The sequence below is a fragment of the Leucopleurus acutus genome, assembly GCF_964270905.1.
Source record: "Leucopleurus acutus genome assembly, chromosome: 1".
Lineage (NCBI taxonomy): Eukaryota > Metazoa > Chordata > Mammalia > Artiodactyla > Delphinidae > Leucopleurus > Leucopleurus acutus.
Window position 1 is genome coordinate 85,796,404 of NC_139142.1, and position 19,155 is coordinate 85,815,558.

At 40.7% G+C, this 19,155-nt stretch overlaps 1 protein-coding gene across 2 annotated transcripts; it reads left to right on the plus strand.

The window, feature by feature from the left end:
- The first annotated feature begins 55 nt into the window (after window positions 1-55).
- Window positions 56-17,428, plus strand: CCNDBP1 (cyclin D1 binding protein 1). Of its 2 annotated transcripts, XM_082854240.1 has the most exons (11): window positions 56-221; window positions 390-449; window positions 743-822; window positions 3,506-3,587; window positions 4,523-4,619; window positions 4,792-4,859; window positions 5,446-5,522; window positions 5,867-6,147; window positions 7,279-7,339; window positions 16,436-16,482; window positions 16,738-17,428. In XM_082854240.1, exons 1-11 carry the CDS (start codon window positions 113-115, stop codon window positions 16,850-16,852), a joined length of 1,077 nt encoding a protein of 358 aa, XP_082710366.1. In that variant the 5' UTR covers window positions 56-112; the 3' UTR covers window positions 16,853-17,428. The 2 variants fall into 2 exon arrangements, with proteins under 2 accessions (XP_082710366.1, XP_082710365.1); XM_082854239.1 differs by lacking the exons at window positions 16,436-16,482; window positions 16,738-17,428 and adding an exon at window positions 8,315-8,677.
- The last annotated feature ends 1,727 nt before the right edge of the window (window positions 17,429-19,155 follow it).

Genomic DNA, 19,155 nt, shown 5'->3' on the forward strand with positions numbered 1-19,155 from the left:
CGGGGCGGGGCGGGTTGTTGCCGGAAGCGAATCCGCGGCCCGGAAGTGGGGCCGTCACGGCAGTGCGGCTCCCGCAGCGGCTTAGTCCGTGGACTCCTCGCGTCCTGCTGAGATGGCGAGCGCAGCTGCACCTGCAGCCGCAGACTCCACCCTGCCTCCGGCTTTGGAGCAGCTCCGGCACCTAGCAGGGGAGCTGCGGTTCCTCCTTCCTGGAGTGCGGGGTGAGCTGACGTAGTGGGGACGGGCGACGGCCGGGGCGGGCTTGGGTGGGAAGGGGCGAGGCCGTGGCGGCGGTGGGGTCCGGGCGGAGGAGGTGGGGTCTGGAAGTGACTCCGCTTACCTGTGCTCTTTACTTTGCGGCCGCCCGGCCCGCACGCCGCGCCCACTAGTCGGCGAAGCCCGGGAGACCACCAAGGAGTTTGATCGGGAAACCTTTTGGAGGAGACTCCGTGAGTGCCTCTCCTGTTTCAGGCTGCCATCTCTCATCTCTTGCAGCGTCCCTACCCCTTTCTTTCCTGCTTTCCCCCGCCCCATCCTGTCTGTGGGGATACCTCGCCTTACCCATCCTCAGCACCTCTGAGATTGAGATAGAAAACACTGATTTGGGGTTGTTTTTTTGAGACGTCTTAGCCGGCAAGGGTGGAGAGGGAACGCGTTATCTTCAAAGTCCATGCAGCCGCTGGAGCCTTATCCTTTTGGCACTAACATATTGGCTCCCGCCGCCTCCTCTATCACCTCCCAGGTGAGGCAGCTATGGCAGTGTCAAGGGCAGCCACGACTCTGACCGAAGTCTTCTCTCGACTTCCACTGCCGTCACCACAGGTGGGCTTCACTTTCCTACAGTTCTTGTGATGCCTTGTTATTCCTTAGGAATCCTCTCATTTTCTTTCCACGTTTTACATTCAAAGCAGGGGATTTAATTTCCTCATCTGTAAAGTAAGATGGTGGTTCTCACATTACAGGATTGTTCTGAAGATCAAATTGCCAAATGCAGTAGCTGTCATGGGTTGGGCAACTCTTCTAAATATTGGTTCATTCTGAAGTTCATCCTGGTTATTTCCCTTCTGATAATTTTTTTTAAAAAGCACTTGCTATTTGCTAGGTGTTTTCACATACATGATCCCCATCTGACAGATGGTAAGCAGGCTCAGACGCTCAGGTTAAGGTGGATAAGTAGTGGAGCTAGGATTTAAATTAGGTTCTATCTAATGTCTAAGCTACACCTTTTTTGTTATATTACATAATACTCTTTTACATTGAATTATTTTTTACATTAGTAATAATGTAGACAGTATAAAATTCAAAAGATATCAAAGTTAAATGTGCTAAAAAGTTTATATCTCCTGCCCCTTGTTCCTTTTGTATTATTCCATATACATGCTATGCATATACACACTTACGTATATATACCTGCTTCTTTTTACACAAATGATAGGATACCATAAACACTTTTCTGGACCTTTTTAAAAAAAACTAACAACATAGCTTGCAAATTGATTTTTGGGAGCATATATAAAGTTGCTCAGTTTTTTGTAATGGCAGCATGGTATTCAACAGAGTGGACATAACCATAATTTATCTAACCAGTACTGTGTGGACATTTAAGTTGTTTCCAGTTTGTAACTATTATATTATAAACAGTACTGTGGTAGATTGCCTAATACAGTCTTTTTGTATATCTATATAATCGGTAAAAATTCCCAGAAGTGGAATTGCTAGAACAAAGAATTTGTGCTTTATTATAAAACTTTATTATAAAATACTTGAAAGTAAATGTTGTTGGCTGTGGCCAGGTATGCTCTATGCTCAGTTTTTCTAGAGCTAGGTATACTTAATTTGGGAGTAAGTTTGTTTTAAAATGACATATTCATTGCCTTATTTTATTTTCATAGTCAATACTTTCATTCTCTTTCTCAATTATATATCTAGATGTTTTGAAATGAAAAAATCTTCTCTTGCTGCACCTACAGTAGTAAACTCTCTCCACTTACATACCTCAGAGATCTGAGATGAGGAAACAAGAGAATTTTATGAAAGTACTTTAAAAGTTTGTTGAAGAAAGTCAATCTTTATTTCAAAGGGAGTAGTAATGTTACCTTATTTTTCTTATGTGCTGACTCCTTTCTTCCAAATACACTTAGGACTTGTGGCTAAAATTCACAGCTAGTAAGATACCATGAGGAGCAAGAATAGAACTATTTTTCTGTACATGCTCAGGACAGTGGTTTTTTACTCATTGATGAAAAATTAGAATATGGTTTTATTTGAATTATATATATTTGAATCACAATTGCTTTCTTAGGATCTCAGCACATTAGTTCTATTAAAGAATGTTTGGGGTTTTTATTGTTTTGTTTTATTTTAATTCCAGTTCTTATGGCTTGGTATTTTTATGAAATTATATGTTTGAATGTTGAAACAATGTCAAATTGGCATAAAAGTTTCTAAGTGCTCTCAGTCATTGTATTTATCCATCCCAGACTGGTAACAGACCATTTATGGACTGGCACCAATCTGTGGACCACATTTTGCATAATGCTGGCTTAGAATTGAGCAGAGAAGTGAGGACAAAGAAGGTAAGAGAAAGCCAGTGACTGTTTCGAAGAAAAATAGTCAACATTGAGCATTGTAGAGTCCATGCTAATTACTTTTAGATATACTGAGATTCTGTTAGAAAGAGACAGAGACACACACAGAGGCAGAGAGACAGACAACTGGTTAATGGCCTAAGATAGAGTTGGCAAACTTTTTCTGTAAAGGGCCAGATAGTATACATTTTAGGCTTTGCAGACCTCAACTCTGCCCCTGTAGTGTGAACACAACTGTAGACAATATGTAAACCAAGAGTGTTGGGACTTCCCTGGTGGTGCAGTGGTTAAGAATCCGCCTACCAATGCAGGTTCGAGCCCTGGTCCGGGAAGATCCCACATGCCACGGAGCAACTAAGCCCGTGCGCCACAACTACTGAGCCTGCGAACCTAGAGCCCATGCTCCGCAACAAGAGAAGCCACCGCAATGAGAAGCCCACTCACCACAATGAAGAGTAGCCCCCACTCGCCACAACTAGAGAAAACCCGCACGCAGCAATGAAGACCCAATGTAGCCAAAAAAAAAAAAAGTGTGGCTGTGTCCCAGTAACACTTTATTTACAAAACCTGGCATTGGGCCTGATTGGGCCCTTGGGCCCTAGTTTGCCAACTCCTGGTCTAAGGTATGGTGAATACCTCAAAACAGATCACAAATATCTTGGGATATAGAGTATCAGGAATAAGTTTTTCCTGCTGTTTCTTCATGTCTTAATCAGTTGTCTGCTCAGTATCTGGTATCCAGCTAACTCCTCTCTGGTATGTTATGAGAATAGCACAGGGCCTAACACATAATAAGACTTCAGAAAATGTTTGATGATGCTGTACAGATGTCTGCTCTCTTCCACAGTAGATGGGTTGACCACATTGATCTAATCCATTTCCTTTTTTCTTTCTGAAATTGGCTTATCACCTCATAGGAAACCCAGAAGTTCTCTGAACAAGTCCATGCTTCCATCAAGGCAATTATTGCAGTATACTATTCGCTTCCCAAGGATCAGGGTAAGCCACTCCCTACACGTAAGCATTCGGTTTATGGAATAGATCTTTGCTACTATGACAGCTTCTATCCTGAAATTTTTACCTTTTCCTCATTTTGAGCATGTAATGTAACTTTCTCCCATAAAGTGCAGTCAAAGGTAGTTATGTAATATATGTGACCTCCATAAGTAAGCCTTTGTGCTAAGGTTCAGATGCTGTGTTCCCATCTCCCCTGCCTTGCCTCTTTTTTTTTTTTAATAAATTTATTTTATTTATTTATTTTTGGCTGCATTGGGTCTTTGTTGCTGAGCGTGGGCTTTCTCTACCTGCAGTGAGCGGGGGCCACTCCTCGTTACGGTGCACGGGCTTCTCATTGCAGTGGCTTCTCTTTTTGTGAAGCACAGGCTCTAGGCATGCGGGCTTCAGTAGTTGTGGCTCACGGGCTCTAGAGCATAGGTTCAGTAGTTGTGGCACGTGGGCTTAGTTGCTCCGCGGCACGTGGGATCTTCCCGGACCAGGGTTCGAACCTGTGTCCCCTGCGCTGGCAGGCAGATTCTTAACCACTGTGCCACCAGGGAAGCCCTTGCTTGACTCTTAACATTTTTAATTCTCCCTGGCTCCTCCCTCTCTCTAACATTATAACTGCCACAGATGCTGGTTGGATATCAGCCCCATCCCCAGGCCCAGGCAGTCCCCAGGCTCCTCCACCCATATTACATCACATGCTGTTCCTGAGCTCCCTTATAGGTTAAGTGGCCTCCAGCCCTGCTTGTATATTCATGCCTTGATTATAATCATGCTATAATTATAAATGAGTACATGTCTCATGGATCTTCAGGGCTACTCATGTGGTTTAAACTTAAAGTGTTTTATCCACAGTTGTCAAGAAGCCACTGGTTTTTTTAAATTTATTTTTGGTGACGACCAGGCTGCTTAGTCTTTGGGTTTGGCTACAGGAATCACCCTGCGAAAGCTGGTACGGAGTGCCACTCTGGACATCGTGGATGGCATGGCTCAGCTTGTGGAAGTGCTTTATATCACTCCAACTCAGAGGTAGTGACACCACAGTTGGGGTTATTGGTTAATGGGGTTCCTTGCTTCTGGGAGGGAGGAAAAACTCATTTTAACAGCAAAGTTACTGATAACTGAGAATAATGACCAGCAGGAAGGACCTTTTAGGAAACAGGAACCTAGGTTATTGATACATCCTTATTCCTTTCTGCAGCCCTGAGAACCTTATTTCCTACAACAGTGTCTGGGAGGCGTGCCAGCAGGTGCCTCGGATCCCAAGAGGTGGGTGAGAGTGCAAAGTGGACATCGACTCTGATGGCCAAAACAGATAGACCTCTCATATCTAGCTGCCGTTTTTGTAGTATATATGTATTTTTACTTAGATAAAGAGCTTAGTGAAATAGATCTGGTTTATCACCAACATGAAAAGACAGGTATTAATACTTTTTGCCAGTCTTTTTAGTTCTCATAACTTCTAAATTCAAACACTCTCTGGCTGTGGCTCTGTCTCTTGTTGAAAGACATGGTTTCCTCTTCTGGTCCTGCCCCAGGGGCAGTATTTTGAGGACACTGAAGCAGTTATGAGGTAGAGCCTGCTAGGCCAAAAGCAGTGGTCATCCAAGAGGACCATGATGAGAAACATCATATGACCGTTTTATTTCTTCCTGTGGTGAATGACAAAAAGCTTTTCAGCCCCTGTCTGAGTACCCAGAGGATGTATGTGAGAAGAATTTTACATTAAACTGCTGCCCTTGTTGACTGTCCTCGGCACTCCTTTCAAATGCTTTTTGCAGTCTGCTTTTTGCAGACTTAAGAGAATTGTTGGGTTTCTTCTCTAATTGTAGTACTTCCAATTCTTCACTCATAGATAACAAAGCTGCAGCCCTTTCAGTGCTGACAAAGAGTGTGGATCTTGTGAAGGATGCACATGAGGAAATGGAGCAGGTGAGGGGACCTCTGTCTTTGATGGTCATCAGAAGGCAACTCTGTGTCTAGATGAAGATTGGTTATAAAGAGAGAAGATGTGCTGAGCGTCGACCAAATAGGTCCCATCCTCACTCCTGTCCTCCATCTCCTATCTCCCACCCCGTGCTGGTGTGTGATTTAGTACCGTTCCCCTCTGTTCCACTGCTGCACTAGGAGAGTCAGAAGAGGGTTTATGAAGTAATTCAACTCTGTAGCCATTAGGGAAGTAGCAGGCTAAAGTTTGGGGACAACTCGGACATGATGCTGAAAGTACAACACCTTTTTATTTTTTTGGCATTCACATGTATCATGGTGTGCCTTAGGCTGTGGAAGAATGTGACCCTTACTATGGCCTCTTGAGTGACATTGAGGAGGACAACTCTGACAACCACGGTGATGAGGAGGATATATTGGGATGTCCAAGCAATCGGGACTCATATTGGTCAGAGGAAGATCAGGAGCTCATAATCCCGTGCCTTGCACTGGTGAGAGCATCCAAAGCCTGCCTGAAGAAAATCCGGCTCTCAGTGGCAGAGAATGGGAAGAAGGATCAGGTGGCTCAGTTGGATGACATTGTGGACATTTCTGATGAGATCAGCCCTAGGTAAGCGTGATCTCCACTCAAAACCTCTGAGCAGCAGCATTCTGATGTCAACTTGTGCCGTCAACCCAAGGTTTTTCCCCACCTTTTCATTTTGAAAATTTTCAAACCTACAGGAAGGTTGAAAAAGTATTGCAGTGAGTACCTATACCTCCATCTAGATTCACCTATTGTTCACAATTTTTTCTCTATTGGTTTATTTCTCTATAATTAGAGGTAGCTTTTTAAAAATTGAAGTAGATGTGCCATTTTTATCCCTGAACCATTTGAGAGTAAGTTGCAGACTTTAATGACATTTCACCCCTAAATATTTCAGTGTGTATCTCCTAAGAACAAACATTCTTACTCTTAGTATTACATTTAAGAAATTTATAATAACGTTATCTAATATTCAGATTTCCCCAGTTGTCTCTACAATGTCTTTATAGCTTTTTTTTTTAAATTCAGGGTTCTGTCAAGGTGTCATACCACATTTGGTTGTCTTCTCTTTGGTGTCTTGCAACTACAACAGTCCCTGTCCTTTTTAGCTTCTTTTGACATTGACTATTTTTTTTAATGTATTTTTTTAACATTGACATTTTTAAAGAATCCGGGTCAGTTGCCATGTAGAATATCCAACAATCTGGATTTATGTGATTGTTTTCTCATAATTATATTCAGGTTAAACACTTTTTGGCAAGAATATCACATAGTTGAGTGTTTTGTGCTTTTCATTGTATCATATCATATTGGGGAGGCACATGGTGTTAGTTTGTCCCATTATTGGTGGTATAGTAATAACTTGATTGCTTGGTTAAAGTGGTGCCCACTTTAGTGGCATTCAGGGATGAACCCTGCCTGTGTTAGTTATTAAATTTATGGTTTCAGATCCTCACATTTTTAACTAAATTAATTATGTCCCATCCTACTGGTCAAGGGAGGTTTTCCCCCCAGCTTCCTAGTGAAACAGGGTATGTATGTATTCCATAAATACCAGTTGAATTGGTTATTTATTGGTTGCCCAATTTAAGGAACTGATACACATTTCTGGGAGTCATTTTTTCACTAGTCACATCCTTACTTGTGTACTGGAAACCACCTAGCTGAGCTTTCTTCCTTCTTTGTTAATGGTTATTTTTGCTTTCTCCCCTTAAGTGTGGATGATTTGGCTCTGAGCATATACCCACCCGTGTGCCATCCGACTGTGCGAATCAATGTAAGTACCGGCTTTGAGGGAATAGCTACAGACCTAATTGGTAGAATTTCAGTAATCACTAGTATTTCCTTTAAGCTATAGGGAATATGTTTATTTGTTACACTTGGATGCAAGTACAACAGTAATGTCACAATGTGTTTGTGCTTGATCTTTATCAAGCTGAATTTGAATTCTAATAGCCACGAGCTCTGGTAGTACTCTCTTCCATAACCACTTGGGTAATCATTTAGAAAAACCCAAAGACTGTGGAAAATCCTGCTTTGAAAAGAAAGTCTTAATTACTACAGTGTTTTAGGATTCTTTCAACCTGAAGTCACAAGTTTCTAATTTCCTATATAGGCCAAAATAGGTGTTTCAGAAACATACTCTGTTTTAATATCAACACATTGTGTAATTTAACCACAAGGGTTAAGCTCTTTATAAAAATCTGTTTTTATTGTATTCTTTCAAGTCCTGGGTCCTGTGCTAGAGTTCTATTCTCTTATTTTTATAAACTTCAAGTTCTTATGTCTCATTTTATTGGAAAGAGAAGCAAAACTGCCAGTGGCTTATATTTTACCATCAGATGTATCAATCCTAATAATATTTGGTAAATTAGATAGTGGAAATTAGAGTTATCAAATGTATCTTCACAATGTGCAAACACCTTGGAGTACAATAGGATCCTTTCGGGCATTAACTTTTTTTTTTTCCACATACACTTTTTTAAAAGTTGACTTCGTAAGAAATAAACATCTTTAGCAATATGCCTTGTCAGTTACCCCAAATAAAATTTTAAGGAATGCACAGTGTATTGGAAGTATACATACATCCTCATGTTATCTTGTTATTGGTATTCCTAAAATTCTGTAAGTAAATTAAAAAAAAAAAAATCCAGGGGCTTCCCTGATGGTGCAGTGGTTAAGAATCCACCTGCCGGAAGTCGGAGGAAGATGGCGGAAGAGTAAGACGTGGAGATCACCTTCTTCCCCACAGATACACCAGAAATACATCTACACGTGGAACAACTCCTACAGAACACCTACTGAATGCTGGCAGAAGACCTCAGACCTCCCAAAAGGCAAGAAACACCCCACGTACCTGGGTAGGGCAAAAGAAAAAAGAATAAACAGAGACAAAAGAATAGGGATGGGACCTGCACCAGTGGGAGGGAGCCGTGAAGGAGGAAAGGTTTCCACACACTAGAAGCCCCTTCGCGGATGGAGACTGCAGGTGGCAGAGGCGGGGAGCTTCGGAGCCACGGAGGAGAGCGCAGCAACAGGGGTGCGGAGGGCGAAGCAGAGAGATTCCCGCACAGGGGATCGGTGCCGACCGGCACTCACCAGCCTGAGAGGCTTCTCTGCTCACCTGCCAGGGCAGGCGGGGCTGGGAGCTGAGGCTCGGGCTTTGGTCAGATCTCAGGGAGAGGAGTGGGGGCGTGAGCACAGCCTGAAGGGGTCAGTGCACCACGGCTGGCCAGGAGGGAGTCTGGGGAAAACTCTGGACCTGCCGAAGAGGCAAGAGACTTTTTCTTCCCTCTTTGTTTCCTGGTGCGCGAGGAGAGGGGATTACCAGCGCTGCTTAAAGGAGCTCCAGAGACAGGTGAGAGCCGCGGCTATCAGCGGGGACCCCAAAGACGGGCATGAGATGCTAAGGCTGCTGCTGCCGCCACCAAGAAGCCTGTGTGTGAGCACAGGTCACTCTCCACACCTCCCTTCCAGGGAGCCTGTGCAGCCCGCCACTGCCAGGGTGCCGGGATCCAGGGACAACTTCCCCAGGAGAACGTACGGTGCGCCTCAGGCTGGTGCAACGTCACGCCGGCCTCTGCCACCTCAGGGTCGCCCCGCATCCGTACCTCTCCCTCCCCCCGGCCTGAGTGAGCCGGAGCCCCCGAATCAGCGGCTCCTTTACCCCTGTCCTGTCTGAGCAAAGAACAGACGCCCTCCAGGGACCTACACGCAGAGGCGGGGCCAAATCCAAAGCTGAGCCCCAGGAGCTGTGCGAACAAAGAAGAGAAAGGGAAATCTCTCCCAGCAGCCTCAGGAGCAGCGGATTAAATCTCCGCAATCAACTCGATGTACCCTGCATCTGTGGAATACATGAATAGACTACGAATCATCCCAAATTGAGGAGGTGGACTTTGAGAGCAAGATTTATTATTTTTTCCCCTTTTCCTCTTTTTGCGAGTGTGTATGTGTATACTCCTATGTGAGATTTTGTCTGTATAGCTTTGCTTTCACCATTTGTCCTAGGGTTCTATCCGTCCATTTTTTTGTTGTTTGTATTGTTACTTTTTTAAAAAATTTTTTTCTTAATTATTTTTTATTTTAATTATTTTATTTTATCTTTATTTTATTTTACCGTCTTTCTTTCTTTCTTTCTTTTCTTTTCTTTTCTTTTCTCTTCTTTCTTACTTTTTCTCCCTTTTATTCTGAGCCATGTAGATGACAGGCTCTTGGTGCTTCAGCCAGGAGTCAGTGCTGTGCCTCCGAGGTGGGAGAGCCAATTTCAGGACACTGGTCCACAAGAGACCTCCCAGCTCCACATAATATCAAACGGCAAAAATCTCCCAGAGATCTCCATCTCAACACCAGCACCCAGCTTCACTCAACGACCAGCAAGCTACAGTGCTGGACACCCTATGCCAAACAACTAGCAAACAGGAACACAACCCCACCCATTAGCAGAGAGTCTGCCTAAAATCATAATAAGTCCACAGACACCCCAAAACACACCACCAGACATGGACCTGCCCACCAGAAAGGCAAGATCTAGCCTCATCCACCAGAACACAGGCAGTAGTCCCCTCCACCAGGAAGCACACACAAGCCACTGAACCAACTTTAGCCACTGGGGACAGACACCAAAAACAATGGGAACTATGAACCTGCAGCCTGCAGAAAGGAGACCCCAAACACAGTAAGATAAGCAAAATAAGAAGACAGAAAAACACACCACAGATGAAGGAGCAAGATAAAAACCCACCAGACCTAACAAATGAAGAGGAAATAGGCAATCTACCTGAAAAAGAATTCAGAATAATGATAGTAAAAATGATCCACAATCTTGGAAATAGAATAGAGAAAATGCAAGAAACATTCAACAAGGACCTACAAGAAGTAAAGATGAAACAAGCAACGATGAACAACACAATAAATGAAATGAAAAATACTCTAGATGGGATCAATAGCAGAATAACTGAGGCAGAAGAACGGATAAGTGACCTGGAAGATAAAATAGTGGAAATAACTACTGCAGAGCAGAATAAAGAAAAAAGAATGAAAAGAACTGAGAACAGTCTCAGAGACCTCTGGGACAACATTAAACGCACCAACATTCGAATTATAGGGGTTCCAGAAGAAGAAGAGAAAAAGAAAGGGACTGAGAAAATATTTGAAGAGATTATAGTTGAAAACTTCCCTAATATGGGAAAGGAAATAGTTAATCAAGTCCAGGAATCACAGAGAGTCCCATACAGGATAAATCCAAGGAGAAATACGCCAAGACACATATTAATCAAACTGTCAAAAATTAAATACAAAGAAAACATATTAAAAGCAGTAAGGGAAAATAAATAACACACAAGGGAATCCCCATAAGGTTAACAGCTGATCTTTCAGCAGAAACTCTGCAAGCCAGAAGGGACTGGCAGGAAATATTTAAAGTGATGAAGGAGAAAAACCTGCAACCAAGATTACTCTACCCAGCAAGGATCTCATTCAGATTTGATGGAGAAATTAAAACCTTTACAAACAAGCAAAAGCTGAGAGAGTTCAGCACCACCAAACCAGCTTTACAACAAATGCTAAAGGAACTTCTCTATGCAAGAAACACAAGAGAAGGAAAAGACCTACAATAACGAACCCAAAACAATTAAGAAAATGGGAATAGGAACATACATATCGATAATTACCTTAAATGTAAATGGACTAAATGCTCCCACCAAAAGACACAGATTGGCTAAATGGATACAAAAACAAGACCATATATATGCTGTCTACAAGAGACTCACTTCAGACCTAGAGACATATACAGACAAAGTAAGGGGATGGAAAAAGATATTCCATGCAAATGGAAACCAAAAGAAAGCTGAAGTAGCAATTCTCGTATCAGACAAAATAGACTTTAAAGCAAAGACTATTATAAGAGAGAAAGAAGAACAGTACATAATGATCAAGGGATTGATCCAAGAAGATATAACAATTGTAAATATTTATGCACCCAACATAGGAGCACCTCAATACATAAGGCAAATATTAACAGCCATAAAAGGGGAAATTGACAGTAACACATTCATAGTAGGGGACTTTAACACCCCACTTTCACCAATGGACAGATCATCCAAAATGAAAGTAAATAAGGAAACACAAGCTTTAAATGATACATTAAACAAGATGGACTTAATTGATATTTATAGGACACTCCATCCAAAAACAACAGAATACACGTTTTTCTCAAGTGCTCATGGAACGTTCTCCAGAATAGATAATATCTTGGGTCACAAATCAACCCTTGGTAAATTTAAGAAAATTGAAACTGTATCAAGTATCTTTTCTGACCACAATGCCATGAGACTAGATATCAATTACAGGAAAAGAACTGTAAAAAATACAAACACATGGAGACTAAACAATACACTGCTTAATAATGAAGTGATCACTGGAGATATCAAAGAGGAAAGCAAAAAATACCTAGAAACAAATGACAATGGAGACACGACAACCCAAAACCTATGGGATGCAGCAAAAGCAGTTCAAAGAGGGAAGTTTATAGCAATACAATCCTACCTTAAGAAACAGGAAACATCTCGAATAAACAACCTAACCTTGCACCTAAAGCAATTAGAGAAAGAAGAATAAAAACCCCCCAAAGTTAGCAGAAGGAAAGAAATCATAAAGATCAGATCAGAAATAAATGAAAAAGAAATGAAGGAAACGAAGCAAAGATCAATAAAACTAAAAGCTGGTTCTTTGAGAACATAAACAAAATTGATAAACCATTAGCCAGACTCATCAAGAAAAAAAGGGAGAAGACTCAAATCAATAGCGTTAGAAATGAAAAAGGAAAAGTAACATATGACACTGCAGAAATACAAAAGATCATGAGAGATTACTACAAGCAACTCTATGCCAATAAAATGGACAACCTGGAAGAAATGGACAAATTCTTAGAAATGCACAACCTGCCAAGACTGAATCAGGAAGAAATAGAAAATATGAACAGGCCAATCACAAGCACTGAAATTGCAACTGTGATTAAAAATCTTCAACAAACAAAAGCCCAGGACCAGATGGCTTCACAGGCGAATTCTATCAAACATTTAGAGAAGAGCTAACACCTATCCTTCTCAAACTCTTCCAAAATATAGCAGAGGGAGGAACACTCCCAAACTCTTTCTAGGAGGCCACCATCACCCTGATACCAAAACCAGACAAGGATGTCACAAAGAAAGAAAACTACAGGCCAGTGTCACTGATGAACATAGATGCAAGAATCCTCAACAAAATACTAGCAACCAGAATCCAACAGCACATTAAAAGGATCATAGACCATTATAAACTGAGGTTTATCCTAGGAATGCAAGTATTCTTCAATATACGCAAATCATTCAACGTGATACACCATATTAACAAATTGAAGGATAAAATCCATATGATCATCTCAATAGATGCAGAGAAAGCTTTCGACAAAATTCAACACCCATTTATGATAAAAACCCTGCAGAAAGTAGGCATAGAGGGAACTTTCCTCAACATAGTAAAGGCCATATATGACAGACCCACAGCCAACATCGTCCTCAGTGGTGAAAAACTGAAACCATTTCCACTAAGATCAGGAACAAGACAAGGTTGCCCACTCTCACCACTCTTATTCAACATAGTTTTGGAATCAGAGAAGAAAAGGAAATAAAAGGAATCCAAATCGAATCCAAATCAAAAAAGAAGTAAAGCATGTCACTGTTTGCAGATGACATGATTCTATACATAGAGAATCCTAAAGATGCTACCAGAAAACTACTAGAGCTAATCAATGAATTTGGTAAAGTAGCAGGATACAAAATTAGTGCACAGAAATCTCTGGCATTCCTATACACTAATGATGAAAAACCTGAAAGTGAAATCAAGAAAACACTACCATTTACCATTGCAACAAAAAGAATAAAATATCTATGAATAAACCTACCTAAGAAGACAAAAAACCTGTATGCAGAAAATTATAAAACACGGATAAAAGAAATTAAAGATGATACAAACAGATGGCGAGATATACCATGTTCTTGGATTGGAAGAATCAACATTGTGAAAATGACTCTACTACCCAAAGCAATCTACAGATTCAATGCAATCCCTATCAAACTACCACTGGCATTTTTCACGGAACTAGAACAAAAAATTTCACAATTTGTATGGAAACACAAAAGACCCCGAATAGCCAAAGCAATCTTGACAACGAAAAACGAGCTGGAGGAATCAGGCTCCCTGACTTCAGGGTATACTACAAAGCTACAGTAATCAAGACAGTATGGTACTGGCACAAAAACAGAAATATAGTTCAGTGGAACAGGATAGAAAGCCCAGAGATAAACCCACGCACATATGGTCACCTTATCTTTGATAAAGGAGGCAGGAATGTACAGTGGAGAAAGGACAGCCTCTTCAATAAGTGGTGCTGGGAAAACTGGACAGGTACATATAAAAGCATGAGATTAGAACAATCCCTAACACCATACACAAAAATAAGCTCAAGATGGATTAAAGACATAAATGTAAGGCCAGAAACTATCAAACTCTTAGAGGAAAACATAGGCAGAACACTCTATGACACAAATCACAGCAAGATCCTTTTTGACCCACCTCCTAGAGAAATGGAAATAAAAACAAAAATAAACAAATGGGACCTAATGAAACTTCAAAGCTTTTGCACAGCAAAGGAAGCCATAAACAAGACCAAAAGACAACCCTCAGAATGGGAGAAGATATTTGCAAATGAAGCAACTGACAAAGGATTAATCTCCAAAATTTACAAGCAGCTCATGCAGCTCAATAACAAAAAAAAAACCCAATCCAAAAATGGGCAGAAGACCTAAATAGACATTTCTCCAAAGAAGATATACAGTTTGCCAACAAACACATGAAACTGCTCAACATCACTAATTATCAGAGAAATGCAAATCAAAACTACAATGAGATATCATCTCACACCAGTCAGAATGGCCATCATCAAAAAATCTAGAAACAAATGCTGGAGAGGGTGTGGAGAAAAGGGAACGCTCTTGCACTGCTGGTGGGAATGTGAATTGGTACAGCCACTGTGGAGAACAGTATGGAGGTCCTTAAAAAACTACAAATAGGGGCTTTCCTGGTGGCGCAGTGGTTGAGAATCTTCCTGCTAATGCAGGGAACGTGGGTTCAAGCCCTGGTCTGGGAAGATCCGACATGTCACGGAGCAACTGGGCCCATGAGCCACAACTACTAAGCCTGCGCATCTGGAGCCTGTGCTCCGCAACAAGAGAGGCCACGATAGTGAGAGGCCCACGCATCGCGATGAAGAGTGGCCCCTGCTTACCACAATTAGAGAAAGCCCTCCCACAGAAACGAAGACCCAACACAGCAAAAATTAATTAATTAATTAATTTTAAAAACTACAAATAGAACTACCATATGACCCAGCAATCCCACTATTGGGCATATACCCTGAGAAAACCATAATTCAAAAAGAGTCATGTACCAAAATGTTCATTGCAGCTCTATTTACAATAGCCAGGAGATGGAAACAACCTAAGTGTCCATCGTCGAATGAATGGATAAAGAAGATGTGGCATATATATACAATGGAATATTACTCAGCCTTAAAAAGAAACGAAATTGAGGTATTTGTGTTGAGGTGGATGGACCTAGAGTCTGTCATACAGTGTGAAGTCAGAAAGAGAAAGACAAATACCATATGCTAACACATATATATGGAATCCAAGAAAAAAAAAATGTCATGAAGAACCTAGGGGTAAGACAGGAATAAAGACACAGACCTACTGCTAGAGAACGGACTTGATGATATGGGGAGGGGGGAGGGTAAGCTGTGACAAAGTGAGAGTGCAATGGTCATATATACATTACCAACCATAAAATAGATAGGTAGTGGGAAGCAGCCACATAGCACAGGGAAATCAGCTTGGTGCTTTGTGACCACCTGAAGCCCACGCACCTGGAGTCCATGCTCCACAACAAGAGAAGCCACTGCAGTGAGAAACCTGCGCACCACAGTGAAGAGTATCCCCTGCTCACCGCAACTAAAGAAAGCCTGTGCAGCAAGGAAGACCCAATGCAGACAAAAAAAAAAAAAAAAATCCAGTTGTTGCTGCTATTATATATCCTGAGCTATCAGCAATTGGGAGAAATTCAGGTTATATTCTTCCTTTTTCTGTTTTCTTTAATTAAAAAATATTTTAAATATAGAAAAACTTACAACGATGTTATAGCTGGCTTCCCTGGTGGTGCAGTGGTTAAGAATCCACCTGCGAATGCAGGGGACACGGGTTCAAGCCCTGGTCTGGGAACATCCCACATGCCGCAGAGCAACTAAGCCCGAGTGCCACAACTACTGAGCCTGCGCCCTAGAGCCTGTGAGCCACAACTACTGAGCTCACATGCCACAACTACTGAAGCCTGCGTGCCTAGAGCCCGTGCTCTACAACAAGAGAAGCCACTGCAATGAGAAGACTGCACACCACAATGAAGACTAGCCCCTGCTCACCTCAACTAGAGAAAGCCGGCGCAGCAACGGAAGACCCAATGCAGCCAAAAGTAAATAAATAAATAAGTTTATTTTTTAAAAAAAAGATGTTATACCAACAGTATTAATAAGATTTTGCTAAATAGAGAAGAATCCATGATCCCACCACCCTAATCTAATCAACATTTTTGTTTTTCCCTGTTTTCTCCAATGGATTTTTTATTACTTGAGTATTAAGTAATAATACTTAATGACTTTTTAACAATGACTTTTTATTACTTGAGTATTAAAATATTTTAGCTCTCCTTCCCCCCCACTCCCTATTTTTCCCTCCTTTCCTTTTTATGGTGGGGCTCAGGGTGAGTAACTTCTCTTGTTTTTTTCTAGTGTGCAAAACTTGTATCCGTTTTAAAGAAGGCACTTGAAATTACAAAGTGAGTATGAAGACTTATCCCCAAATAGCTTTTTGAGAATAAACCTATATAGCCATTCTCAACTCCCAAACCCCCATTTCGAGGAGTAGAAGGTGAGTGTAGTGTTTTCTTTCAACTTTACCTGTGGAGCAGCTGTATTTCTGCAGAGAAACTTGCCTTTTCTTACTGTAATTTTCCCTGTGCTCCCTTTTGAGGATAGGTTTTTCCTTGACAGTATGATAAATTTAACTTCTGGTTTTCCCATTCCATTTGCAGAGCAAGTCATGTGACCCCACAGCCAGAAGATAGTTGGATCCCTTTACTTATTAATGCTGTTGATCATTGCATGAACAGAATCAAGGAGCTCACTCAGCATGAAGTTGAATTATGAATTTTCAGGCTCATTTGTACTCGCCTCTCTCCCTTTCTGTCGCAGCCAAGCTCTGATGTCTGCTTTTAGAATGGGGCTAGGATACTTTCTGGATCGAAAGGGAGGTCCTATCTATACTTATCAAGAGACACTATTACCAAAGTTTGTTGATTAGGCCAAACTGGCAATTATTTATAAACCATATGAATATGATATGTTTTTCTGTGCCAGATATAAAAGATAACTATGAGTTTTTGTTCTTGAGTTGCCTCTCAGAGATTCCTGGGGAAGCTGCCTTATTCCCTATTTGCAATAACGTGTGTCGTTTCATTGTTAAAGATGTTGATAGTCTCAATAAAATGCTAACCTGCTAGTGGTTAAATGAGTACCTTTCCAAAGTCTTTTCGACCAGAAATATGTGGGTTGAGACTAACAACATTGCTTTTGTTTAGGTTTATAGGTCTAAAGATCTGATTCTGCTCAGAAATATATTTAGAAGAAAAAGACTTGACTTTTTTTAGAGCAGATGTCTCCAGAACCCCTCTTAGTACTTCAGCATGTTATAGAATATAATTATTCTTACCAGAAGGTTCTTCTGAATATTATTCCAGTTTACTCCATGCCTCTATTGGTATTGAGCTTGTGAAAATTAATAAAGGGGAACCTTCTTTAAAATGGAGTTGAGAGGCCAGAAAGGGTGGGGGGGGGCGGCTCTCATGCAGTACCACTCTAGGTCAATAACAGGAAGGACTGTCAGTTACAGACAGGAATGATATATATTGCCTCTCCTAGGAGAAACTGACTACCCCAGCTACTAAGCCAGTGAGAACCCCTCATCACCCTGAATTCTTGCTTTCCTCCATGGAATATTGTTCAGAACTCCAGCTTCCTCCTTTTTACTCCTTCATTTGTGGGACTTGCCTGTGGCTTTTACTATAGCCTGTTTGACCCGAATTGCAGCTCTTTGTTATTCCTGAATAAACCCATCTTGCTGGTAAAATAAGTGGCTGTTTTTTTAGGTTAACAAGCTCAGTTGTTAGGTTTGTTCACCTTATTGAACAGGGTTGTTTTCCTTATACATACTTGTATTGTTGTTCTCTATTTTGTATTATGTATCCCCAAATGTAAGTACAAAATTTTTATAAATCAAAAAATTTTAAATGTATAAGAGAGTTTATATAATATTAAGGGCCTCTTCAGTTAATCCTTTTGCAAAACCATCGCCAGTTAATTATATTTTTGCATCAGTCTGGAAAATCACATCTTGGAAAGCATGGTAAACCTGGAAGGTCATATCTTAGAGAGCAAGGTACACAGTGATGTATATTCTGGTGACCTGACTTAGGCCTTATGTATGTACTACAGGTCTCCACACTTCTATTGCTGGTCCTTTGTCTTGTATAGATGTACTTCATCACATCTGCCCTTCTGATGTCCCCATGGTCTCTTTAGGTATAATCAGCAACAGCAGCTATCCATTTTTTTAATTCCCACCACCCTTCTTTGTTATCTTCAGTAGTTTGTTGTATTTTTTAGATTCCACATATAAGTGATATCATACAGTATTTATAGTTCTCTGTCTGACTTATTTCACTTAGCATAGTACCCTCCAAGTCCAGCAGCCATTCTTTTGAGAGACTAGTGTGTACTTGGGGTCGAAATTCCTTGAGTCAAGAGTTTTATTTTATTTTATTTTTTTAAGAGTTTTAATTTACTTTTATAAAGTGCCATTCTGTACTTTTAAAAAGTGTTATAAGGAAAAGGAACTAAAATCAAACAGTATCAAAACAACAAAATATAAGCAAACAAAAAAACTTGTAACTTTGTACAAAAGGAGTCCAGTTCTTTTATCTTTCTTTATAGGTCCTATTTTCTTTTTCTTTTTTTTAATAGGTCCTATTTTCTTTATACTTAATAATTGTGTATTTCTCTACTGGACCAAATTTATGTTATTAACATCAGACTTAATTGTGGGATATTTAATATTTAATAATATTTAACTCTAATAAGGACTTATCTGTAGCTGAATCTAGAATATCATTCTGTGCTCAGGTCTCATGCTGTGTGTTTTATAACTTTCTTCAGTCATCTTTGGATCTTTAAGTTTAATGGTCAGGGATGGCACTGGTCAGTGTAATCTTAGGATTACCTAAAAATCATATTTTTAGCTAATATTGTCCCATTTCATTAGAAATACAAGAATGATTTAAATGTTAGGTTCTTTTCCTTTATAAATTAATGTATGAGTGAACAGTAAATGGTTATGAAGAACCCTGGACTCAAAAAATCTGAATTTACTTATCAGAGTACCTTTACAAAGGCTT

Coding starts and splice junctions, on each gene's coding strand:
- CCNDBP1 (XM_082854239.1), top strand. CDS start 113: ATGGCGAGCGCAGCTGCACCTGCAGCCGCAGACTCCACCCTGCCTCCG. Junction 823..3,505: donor TTCCACTGCCGTCACCACAG/GTGGGCTTCACT, acceptor ATCACCTCATAG/GAAACCCAGAAGTTCTCTGA. Junction 5,523..5,866: donor CACATGAGGAAATGGAGCAG/GTGAGGGGACCT, acceptor GGTGTGCCTTAG/GCTGTGGAAGAATGTGACCC.